Source organism: Pituophis catenifer, unplaced genomic scaffold (assembly GCF_029215685.1).
Source record: "Pituophis catenifer annectens isolate HBS135680 unplaced genomic scaffold, rPitCat1.0.hap2 SCAF_1, whole genome shotgun sequence".
In the NCBI taxonomy this organism is placed as follows: Eukaryota; Metazoa; Chordata; class Lepidosauria; order Squamata; family Colubridae; genus Pituophis; species Pituophis catenifer.
In genome coordinates, this window is record NW_027256881.1 from 222716297 (window position 1) to 222728414 (window position 12118).

Genomic DNA, 12118 nt, shown 5'->3' on the forward strand with positions numbered 1-12118 from the left:
GGTGATGAAAAACTAACTTTGCAACCAGTCCTCACATTTATGACCTTCACGGGTCTGTAAAGCACAGAAAAGCTGAAGTAAAATCATAAGCACAGTTGTGGTTTCACTCAGCAATTGCTTCACTTAATGACTTAGTTGCCGGTTCCAACTGCAGTTGCTAAAAGAGAGCTACCTGCCACACACACATACACATTAATTTTAGTTAATAGGAAAGTTTAACCGTTCATTGGAAATTACAGTATTTCTTCTCCTACTCCCTGAACACCATTCAGATTATCTTTGCAGTTTGCATAAGAAAAGTCAATGTGCACAGTAAACATTACCTCTATGGCCAGCTGAAACTGCTCATGCTCTCTCTGGAGCTGCTCAGCCTCTGACAAGGAACTTGCATTGACAAGACTGGCATTGAGCATTGATTCTCCATTACGGATCCAGCCAAGGACCTAGCAGGAAAAACAGACATTTTGAGATAACGATGTTTTTTAACTTCATGAAATAGCTGGGGTTCGGTTGCAGAGTGGATTGAAGTGTCACTAGCATACAGACGTCACACTAATCTACTTTACTGAGAATTCATGAATCTGTATCTGGAACCACATTTTGAGGTAGATGAGGAAGGTGAGACAATATCAGCGGTGAGTTTCAAAACTTTTTATTACCAGTTCTGTGGGTGTGGCTTGGTGGGCGTGACATGGCTTGGTGGGCGTGGCAGGGGAAGGATACTGTAACATTTCCATTCCCTCCCCACTCCAAGGGAAGGTTACTGCAAAATCCACATTTCCTCCTGATCAGCTGGGACTTGAGAGGCAGAGAATAGATGGGGGCAGGGCCAGTCAGAATTTTTACTACCGGTTCTCCGAACTACTCCAAATTTCCACTACTGCTTCTCCAGAACTGTCAGAACCTGCTGAAACCCACCTCTGGACAATATCCAGACAAACTGGACGTGTAATGAAAATAACAAAGTTGATTTTTCTGGTTAGAGAAATCTTGCTCTTCAAGATTCAGGCCTTCAGGCCTTTTTCACCATTTGACCTTGCCCCATGAGAGATACTGTGCATCAGATGATGCATTTTAGTTCTAATTAGATTTAGTTCAGAAAATTAATTATAATTAAATAAAAGGCATTGGTTTTGATGTAGACTAAGTATAACTAACTTACTCTGGATCTCTATGCGAGTCTATGACCATAATAAAAATTTGGTTTGATTGGATTACTCTGCATCTAATCCAATGAGACAAAATAACTTAGTGCCCTGTGTTACAAAGAAACAAAACCCATATATGAAATACTGTAAATAAAGTACAAATAGTCCTTTATTAAATATCTATAATATGTACATTACACAATTTTTACGGACTATATGGGATCAAAAATAAATAGAAATATACAAGATATATGATTTACAGCTAATTTACTTAAGAAGCTCCTCAAATTGTATGTTATCTAAAAGAGACAAAGGCACCAGACTTGGCAATGTTATGTACTTTGTTTCATGCAACTTTTTTCCTGAAAAATATTTCCATTTTCCAGATACATTTGTCTGTAGCTCCTTGAAATATTTGACATGGCTATAAACAAGATACCATCAACTTTCTTTTTATTTGTTGTTTTCATGTTTGTAAAAATTTATTGCTTCACAAAATAAAATTCAACTGTTATTTGATACTCATCCAAAATCCATCTGTAGATGAAGTAAGAGCAAGGAAATTAATTAACAGTTATATTTAACTATTTAACTATTATTGCTACACAGTAATGTCTAACAAACGCTCTTAGCCATCCTCATACAATCTTTTATTTTACATCTAGGTATCTTTTTTGCCACTTCATCTCGAAGAACTCCTCCAAAAAGTGTGGAGGTGGTTTCCTCTGGGATCGACAAGCAGCAAGAGTCTGCCCAAACATATTCCATCCAAGGCCTGCTCTTTCAAGCAGCAACTACAGCTTCAGTTGAACTAGGTGCTAAGACTTCAGAAACAACGATAAACTCCCTTTGAAGTCCAACTGAGTATATAATGTCCCTGGGCCAGACCAAATAAATCTGGTGGAATAAGACGACTCACAGCAGCCAGTTCGGCATGGATGGTTGGGCATGGCCAGGTGACTGTGGCTGGGTCAGTGCGACTGGGTTTGCATTCCCCACAGAGGAATGGGCATGAATAGATTGGAGCAGATAACTTGGCGCAGATGACTCAGTGCAGCCATGTGGGTATGGATGGGTCAGCATGGAACAAATCACCCTGGTCAACTGAATGTGGGTACAACTCAATGTCCTACCTCGCCTCCCTGAACTGCCAGCAGCTGAGCACGCGTCTCCCAGAGCTAGCACTGGAGCCCCGGGGTGGTTCATCCACCACCTCCCCGAGAACAACTTCCCTATCACTCTCTTTTCCTCCTCTTTCTCCTCCTCCAGCCAGACTGGAGGCTGTGAAGATCTGGATGGGGAGGAACCGGCTCCTTCTCAACCCTAACATGAGGCAGATTTTGGCCCACCTGGATCTCAAGAGCTGTCATGTTTAAATCTTCCCCAAGGGAGACAAAATCTCACCTTCTCCAAACCTTGCTGTCTACACATCAAGCCTCAATTTGATGCTTTTTGCCTCAAATTCACTAAGTAAACTTAAGTAACTCTTATTAGTATTTATACCCTGGAAATACTTATAAGTGTTCTAACTCTTGCAGTTATTTTGTCAATATTATAATAATCTTTTTCTTTCAATTCTTTAGTATAAAGAACTGTGAAAAATCAATCATTTATCTTGTGATATTCTAAAGATTTGCAGTGCCTTTTCTAACTTTAAATTTACTACCTTGGCGTTGAAATTTATAGAGTACATAGAGGAAAACAGAAAACTTTATTAAATGAGAATAGCGGAAAAACAACCATTTAGAATGTCCATTGTCCTGTGGCGCAACCATATGTCAGCATTCTAGAATGCTCCAGACTTTGTACTGCATTAGCAAAAGTTAAGTAGGGTTAGCACCATGAGCTGTTTGGTGGCAATCTACTTTTCCTTGGCTTCTAAGAGCAAGAGTTACTTGCTAATAAATTTAAGACCATTTGTTGCCTCAACTATTCCAAAGTGAAAGTAAAGTACACTTGGCTCTCTACTGAAAATGAATAGCAAGCCAAAATCAATACAGATTCCAATTTTACTAAATGATGTTACTTATGACTCATTCTTCAGGAAGCCAAATTTAGCCAATACCTACCACAGTATGACAGGGCCATGATACATTTAAATTCAGCTGCTTCCAAGGAAAGCTATTGCTGCAATAATTCACGAGTCAATAAGCCATTGACTTTTAAAATATGGATCTGAACAAATAAGATCTTGCCACAGACTTCCTGAAAAGTATCTGAATGAAGAAAGCTCATAAATACTTTTAAAGAAATTAGTGAATCACAGGTTGTCAACCTTTCCAGGTAGACCAGAAAGACCAGGTGAGCTAATTCTACTTTATTGTAAGCCTCCATTAAGAGAATCTTGCAAGTCTGAAAGTACAAATCTTCCACTATCTCTTTTTAGAGTCTGCTAAAATAGGGAGAGATCCTTTCTAAGTTTCTTTCTCTGCCTATTATGGAGGCTCCCCCTTTCTCTGCCTTTTATCTGATCATTCTAGGTATTCCCATGTACCATTATATAGGTACTCTCTTGAACTAGGTTTAAATGTTCACTTCTAAACCAATGCTACTTACTCTGCTTTTTTGACTATTGGTATGATATAATTAAAATTAATATTAAATATAATATTCATTGAGCAACTATTACATAGATAACCTTTAAAAATGAGAAGAACATTAGAGATAAAAACATATTAGAGAGGGCGCATTCCTAAATGGATGTAAAAGCGAAATTGGAACATGTAAAAAGGGACCTTTAAAAATTAGTTGTAAATTCAAGGAAGAATGGTGTATTTCCATAAGAATCATATAATAACTGAAATCATAAACATTAATTCCTTGAATATGATGTTGAACACTGGAATCTTCAGTTGGTTCACGTTATTTTTAGCAGGGATCATATACTGACCATATTTGCATATTGGGTATTTGCGGGACCGTCTTCTGCTGCCGATAGCCTCCCACCGGCCAGTACGCTCCCACAGAGAGGGACTCTTCAGGGTGCCGTCAGCCAGGCAGTGTTGGCTGGCGACCCCCAGGGGGAAGGCCTTCTCTGTGGCAGCACCTGCCCTCTGGAACGATTTGCCCCCAGAGATACGCATGATACCAGATCTCCGGGCTTTTTGCCGTGCCCTAAAAACTTTTCTTTTCCACCAAACAGGGCTGGCGTAAACCCCCCCCCCTTTTGAGATGTTAGATTTTTAATTGTCTATGGGTTTTAGTTGGGATGTTTTAAATTTTGGGCCAAAGTTGTGTAATTCTTTTTAAAAAATTTAAATTTTGTATTGGAATGTTTTTTATTTTTGGCTGTGCACCGCCCTGAGTCCAGCAGAAGGGCAGTATACAAATTTAATAAAAATAAATAAAATAAAATAAAACATCATATCCCCATATATCATAATCCAAAACAATATCACTGGTTGCTGACTGATTTTTGAGAGAATAAATCTTTCTTTCCTTTTGATTCCATCTTTATTTTTGCTACCCGTGAGTTAATTTTTAAATCATGATATGCTATGGCAGATTCTGAAGCTATCTGGCAACAATGGCAGACAAAAAAGACAATTCGATTGTACAAATATTTTTAATTCTGAGCCTGATTGACTATTCTGAGCTCTGGATAAATGAGGGATTTGTCACAAGCTTTAAAATGAAAGAAACAAAGGATGCTCTTGTAGTTTCCAACTTTCTATCTTCATATGATAGCTTGAAACTCATTTTTAAGAGCAAGGAACTCATTTTTAGAGTCCGCTCACTGTATTCCAATATTTATAGACCTTGAGGGTGTAATCATACTGTTACATTGATGAAAGTGGTTGAATAGAATTGTAAAGCAGATAGATTGCTGAGCTGCAGCAGCTAAATGTAAATTGAGCAAATGGTAAAGCAATCAAGGTTGTTTTACTTCCATATTTTGAATATATTCCAGACCAATAAACTTGATACCTCAAATTCGCCACTCTCCTGGCCTAAACAAACAGTCAATGGAATCATATACACAACCATTTTTCTCGTTAATTTATATTTCATGTTCTTGCCTCAACATGAAATATTCATCTCACAAGATGTTTTTTTTAAAATGAGTAGAATTATTGTCCCATGGGTCAACAATAATGCATGAATCAAACCTTAGATATTTTTACATCAGTGTTTCTTTGCTTTATGCTTCATGCAAATCAAATAAACTTTTTCTGTATCATTAAAAAACATTATGATTTCTTCCAGCTTCTTGCACAGACTTTTATCAGTAGTGAAATGTTCCAGACTTGTATATCTTTGAATACAAGAAGTAAAACATTTACATGAACACTTCCCACAGACATAAAAACACTTCCCCAAACATTTTTGTCAATTCTTGGTCCAAATCTTTGTTCAAAACAGAAAGAGAACATATCCTACTAGACCAGGGTGTCAAACTCACAATGTCACGTTGTCGTCACATGACATATCATGACTCCCCCCCCTTCTCTAAGCCAGCAGTGGGTGTGGCCAGTGCATGGAACATCCGGCCCGCATGTTTGACACCCCTGTACTAGACCCTAAAATGAATGAAAATGATGATAGTTTGTGGATTTTTTTCCATTCTGTCTGTTTTGAATGTTTATCACTTTATTCGTGTAAATATATGATACAATATGAGATGAAAAATATGTCCAGTTGGATTTTTTTAAAAAATAAAATATTGAGAAAATAGAGCAGGGATGGGCAATTAATTTTCCAAAGGGGCCACATGAGAAACTTGGACTGTTGTGAAGGGCTGTCACCATTGCTACCATCACCAATAGCACCCCCGCCCCTCCCCCCAAGCTGCTGAGGGCTGGGCAGGGACAGTCAGAATGAGAGTAACACTGGCATTGCTGCACAAGAGGACTTTCTCTAAATGAGGTGGCAGCAATCACTGATCTTCACAGCCGCCTCCTCTTTCTCTCTATCAGCCGCATGGTTCACTTGAGCTACCTGTACTGTTGCAGATGTGGATTTTCAGAGGCTACCAGATTTTGAATGGTAGGGACAGGGTGTTTTAACAGCTGGCTTGATCATATAAGTGAAGAAGCAGAACAATGGCGAAATCCCTGACCTGCTTAACCTCTGCCTGCAGGTGCCGGAGCTGAAGGCACTGCTCGAGCCGTTTGTGCGTCTGATCAGCATTCAGCTCCAACTCGTGCTGTTTCTCATGAAGGAATTCCAGCAGCTCTTGCACTTGGATTGCTAGATCGATGTCCTTTTCACAGATCAGTTCAATTCCTGGAACAGAATAAATGTCCTCAGATGGGAAAAAACCCCAGACAAGCTGCTTATTGCTCCCTTTTTGGGGAGGGAAGGGGAGCCCAGCTGATATGACCTATAATAATATCAGACTTTGGCTGAAGGTAAATTACGTTAGATTGAACCCATACAGTTGATAAGAGCATTGGAAAACATATTCTTAGCTGCTCTTAATCTGGCATTTCTTGTGATTTTATTGAAGCTAGTGTCTGCATAGGATATATGTTCATGAACCAATATTATTCTTCCCATTTCATTCTTTCTTGGACACAGCTATTTGAAATAACAATTTGCAACTGGAAAGAATGGTGTATTGAATCAAAGCAAGAAAGTATTTCTTCATATAAATATAAAGAACACAAATTAGAAGTTAGTTCCTTGTAACTATCCCATTAGTTCTCCTGCGTTAAGATAATATCATTCTTTCACAATGGAAAGAAAGAAGTAAACAAAAGTAAAGGACTTCATTTTTAGCAAATAAACAGAGAAGATAATTTGCTAAGCATGGGAGCACCATAGTTAGTCATACTCTTTTCTTCTGTGCAGTTTGTTCATTGTGAAGCACTGCATTCTGAGTGAGTTGTTTTAATAATTAAATTTGAATTGTGGCATTAGAATGTTCAAGCAATGTTCTTTATATCTCCTTACTACTTCATTTATTCATTTGAAAATGTAGCTGATGTATCTCAGTACTTTAGTACTTCAATTCTACTTATGGGAACAATGATGTTAAATAAGAAATGATAAAGAAATGCACACCCATACACGTATACAGAATGATTCACGCCTGAGCTGAATTATGGCTATTAGAAAATTCAATATTATACATTACTGCTATTCCAAATCAGCAATCTTTTCAGATTTGATTGAACATCCCAAAGCAGACACTTAAAGTCATCTACTTCTTCAGATATGAAGGGAATGTTTATTTTAGCTATTTGACTAAACTTATAAGGACATATTGTTTGTAGGCACTGTTTGCAATCAACTCCACTTGAAAAGAAGTATCCTTGTTTAATGACCAGTTTTTCAGTGACTGTTTCAACCTAAAGCAACACTGAATAAATTATAGTTAAGACTGGACCATATACTTATTATCACTGTGTCTGCAGTCACATGATCTGGATTTGCAACCTTCCTTGCTGACTTCCCACAAATAAGTCAAAGGGTAAGCTGGCAGGAAGTTGGAAGTTGCAGAAATGTGAAGTTCTTACTTAACAACTTGCATGGTCCTTACTTAATGATGGCAAATGGGACTCCTGGAAATGTTATCACTAAGTGCTGTGTTTGCACGGTTTCTAAATTTAGGATTGCATTACTTAATTACTGTTTCCAGGTCCAATTAATGAAGGACTATCAATATTGCTATCATAACATTGAATGATTTAATTTTCTTAGTACTCATTATAAAAACAAATCACATTTCAGACAGGGGAAAATCCTATGGGCATTTAGCAGAATTTTGGAAATCTGACCAGTATTATATTTAGAGTTGACAAGCAGTTTAAACTAAATATACTGCTCAAAAAAATAAAGGGAACACAAGCAGAAGACATCCGAGATCTGAATGAATGAAATAGCCTTATTAAATACTTTATTCTTTACATACAGTAGTTTATACACTGCTCAAACAACTAAAGGGAACACAAAACTACTGTATGTAATGAACAAAGTATTTAATAAGGCTATTTCATTCATTCAGATCTTGGATGTCTTCTGCTTGTGTTCCCTTTATTTTTTTGAGCAGTGTATATCTGTAGATAATTAGGTAAGAAGCATGATGATCACCACAGGATAGATGATTAATAGAGGATAGATGAGATTGCACTGATAAAACTGATGCCTTTAGTTTTCTGATCAATATTATTTATCTCAAAATTCACTATTAAAATCTATTTAGTGTAAATCACAATTATGTTTCTGCTTATAAAATACATCTGCATGAAGTACCTTCTTTTCGTACTTCCCTATTATGATTTTTTTCCTTTTCCCTCCCCCCATACCTTCCAAAACCAAAATACTGTATACTGATACTATAAATAAATACTGTATACAAGACGTTGTATACAAGATACTATAAAGTGGACAAGGATTGTTACTGGAAGAATTAAAATTAAAAAGGCGATAAAATTAAGTGGGCAGGGTTCTCTTGGGCAGAAGAGAAGAGAAAAACATGAAAGGGTAGCAATTTTATTAAAAATGATGGTAATTTTCTTGAACTCAAAGGTAGAGTTTAGTACTTCAACTAAAAGTTGAAGTTTTTTATCCAATACTGTGTTTCCCCAAAAATAAGACCCTGTTTTATATTTTTTGAACCCCAAAATAAGCGTTTGGCCTTATTTTTGGGGAGGTCTTATTATTTTGGGATAGATGGAGCAAGACGGGGCTCCTCTTGCCATCTTACCTGATTTCCAGCTCTGTCTCCCTAACCCTAACCAGAGGAAATGGCGGGGACCAGCTGTGCTTGCGTTTAAATATTTTAGTGCATGCACCCAAAAGCCTGATTAGGCTTATTATCAGGGGATGTCTTATTTTTGGGGAAACACAGTAAAAAGAAGGTGTGCATTGTATGAAAGAGTGCAGAAAACCAAAGCTAATAAAAGTTCTAGTTCTCTTACAGACCAAAGCAAACAGCTTGGTATGAGATTTGGCCATCGCTGAAACAAAAAAGAGATGGAAACTATTCTTCCCTTAACCAAAGGAGAGTTACTTGCAGTCCTTTACATACATAGAAAAAGATACATTTAATTAATTGATTGCATATTTGATCAACGAGTTGTTGCAGTTCATTTGCAGTGGCTTCTTCGGCTTTGTACAACAAATCAGATCTGTCCAGCTTGCCAGGAAGAAGCCTACCAATAGATTCACTGGTCATGTGATAAAATACATTTTAACAGTGATATAAAGAACAAAACTTAGTGATGCGGTGGCCTAGAGGTGGAGCTCTCGCCTCACAATCAGGAAAACTCACAATGTGAGTTCAATCCTAGGTAAAGGCAGATATTTCTCCCTCTGGGCACACTGTGAATGTATCTGCTGAATAAAAACTCCGCACTAGTGACAGGAAGGGCATCCGGCCAGTAAACATTCAGCTCCATTCAAGTTGCCCAGATTCCACCCCACAAGGGATTATGTGATCGTTAAAAGAGGATGATGATATAAAGAACAAAATTTATGTGATCTAAAAAGATCTATACCCCAAGACACTTAATGTTTGAAAAAGAAATACTTACCAGCTGTATCAGCTATTACAAACTATGACTGCAAATACATCAAAGATCTGCAGCAAAGTGTATATTAAATTCTGGAAAAGTCCTGAAGACACACAGCATCCTATATAGGCTAACTATAATAAATGTGTCCCATGTCTCACATTTATTTTTTAAAAAAATCTGTCTCTCCAAATGGGAAGATGACTAGGCTCTAAACAGGAAGTTCAGGATCCATTCTGCCTTATTGAAAATGAAGAAATTGTTTTGTTTGGTCAGGAGGAACAAACTGCTTTCACTTTTATGTATTTTTCTTTCCCATACAGCTGTTTACAAAACCACATATGCAGGATGATCATTGTCTCAGTCCTGAATTTGCTTGTGTTTTAAGTATTATGGTAATACCATAATACTTGATGAAAAAAGAACCCCTCGCTATGTAGGAGCTTTTCCCTAAATCAGTTGTGAGCTAAAAAGGGTACACTGAGATGATTACATAGGCCATATAACATTTGCACAGAAACAGAGAGCTATGGTGGCACAGTGGTTAGAATGCAGCATTGCAGGCTAATTCTGCCGAATGCCAGCAGTTCGACCCTGACTGGCTCTAGGTTGACTCAACCTTCCATCCTTCTGAGGTCAGTAAAATGAGGACCCAGATTGCTGGGGGCAATATGCTGACTCTGTAAATCGCTTAGAGAGGGCTGTAAAGCACTAGGAAGCGGTATATAAGTCTAAGTGCTACTGCTGTTGTTATTTCAAGCCAAATCAGATGAAAAGCAAAACAGAATCCTTAATGTGAAGAGACAGAAGTAATGTGCCTTTGGCCCCCTCCTATAGTATTTTGTTACTGTGATGACAGGATTAGTTTTTTGTTTTTTTTTAAAAAAAATACTTTGATTGATGGCATTACAAAACATGGGTTCAAGTCATTTTTCTTGGTAATTTTAATACCCTGAGATTGTCTCGAATAGATAAAACACCAAAACTTCAGATTTCAAAGAAGAACAGGATTCAAAAGGGAAAGGGCAAAATATTTGATGTGGTTCTGATTCCTTTTTCATTTTGTTTAAACTACCAGTTATCCATTCTGGGGTTGTTTTTTTGCCACTTGTCTTTTGTATCCTCCCCCCCCCTTTTTTTTAGGATTTACCTGGTTTTATGAAATCTGAGAGATTAAGTAAATTTCTATCTGGATGTAGGAAAGCTTTTATTGTAGTACGGGAAAATCAAATGACTTTTGATTTAATTTCCTTCGTATTTATTCCTGGTAGACATCTCTGGTCATACTGTAGTACATTTGTGTGAAGACAAATTTATCCCTTCCACTTACCTGAGGCTTGCACTTCCATAATGTACTGGTGCAAATCTTGTCCTTGCTGAATGACTTCAAAGGTCATATTGTTCATAGCCAGTTTCCTCTCTGTATGCCGCTGCAGACGTTGTTCAGCCAAGGTGAGATCCTCGGTGTTGAAATCATTCATTTGACGTAGTAAATCCTCATTCCAGGCATCTAATTCAGCGGTCACCTTCAAAGTATAAAAGAAAAAAAGGAATGCAGAATAAGCAGGCAAAATCATTAAAATTAAGATTACCAGGGGAAAAATATCTAAAATAGAGTGTGTAACCACAGAAGAGAATAAACCTAATTACATTCCAGAAATTTTAAAATTACCATCGCCTAAGCTACAGTGAAATTGAGAAGCGCTTTAATTATGTGTTGTTTGTAAAGAGGTTCATTACTGTAAAAACTTAGAAAATCATTTTAGACTGAAAATTATGAATGCTTAAAGGAAATCTTCAAGTTAGCGATCGTTAGACATGCCCAAATTAGAACAAATTAACTACCCATGAGATTGCTTAAGCTTCCTTAAGCTTAATGTTTGTTTTTTCAAAAGCACTTGATTTAAAAAATATAAATAAAAAGAGCTGTCTTTTCAAGCATGCCAGTGTTTTTGAAATTATTTATTTAAAATATTTTTATCCCTGTTTTAAATCTAAAAATCCCTACAGGGCTTAGAACATTATAAAAAAAAAACTTATAATCAAATGTGCAAAGAGCCTTGGTACTACAGTGGTTTAAAGCACCCTGTTATTAACACAGCTGCCTGCAATTTACTGCTGGTTCGAATCTCTCCAAGGCTCAAGGTTGACTCAGCCTTCCATCCTTTCTAAGGTAGGTTAAATGAGGACCCAGTTGTGGGGGCAATAAGCTGACTTTGTATAAATATACAAAAGTATGAAGGCTATTGCTTAACGCACTGTAAGCCGCCCTGAGTCTCCGGAGAAGGGCGGCATATAAATCAAATTAAAATAAAAATAAAAATAAGAATAACAGTGACACGGAAGCAACAAAACCATCAATAGTTATCTTATGCCTACAACTGGCATCGTGTGAATTAGGTAGGTGGGTAACTGGGTAGGTTAATCTGTTTCCTAAACCATTGTTACTTTACCAAAGTTTGTTGAACAGCTGTAATTTAATGGGTTCATGTTATATAGAACCACAAACCA

The 12118-nt window shown here is 37.2% G+C and overlaps 1 protein-coding gene across 1 annotated transcript in view; it reads right to left on the reverse strand.

The window, feature by feature from the left end:
- Window positions 1-12118, reverse strand: part of KALRN (kalirin RhoGEF kinase) — a 537699-nt gene that overhangs the window by 161509 nt on the left and 364072 nt on the right. Inside the window, exons 14-16 of the mRNA XM_070949954.1 lie at window positions 10938-11133; window positions 6208-6374; window positions 324-443 (exon numbers count right to left, since the gene is read on the reverse strand). Coding sequence (XP_070806055.1) covers window positions 324-443; window positions 6208-6374; window positions 10938-11133 — 483 coding nt within the window. The remainder of the gene's footprint in view (window positions 1-323; window positions 444-6207; window positions 6375-10937; window positions 11134-12118) is intronic.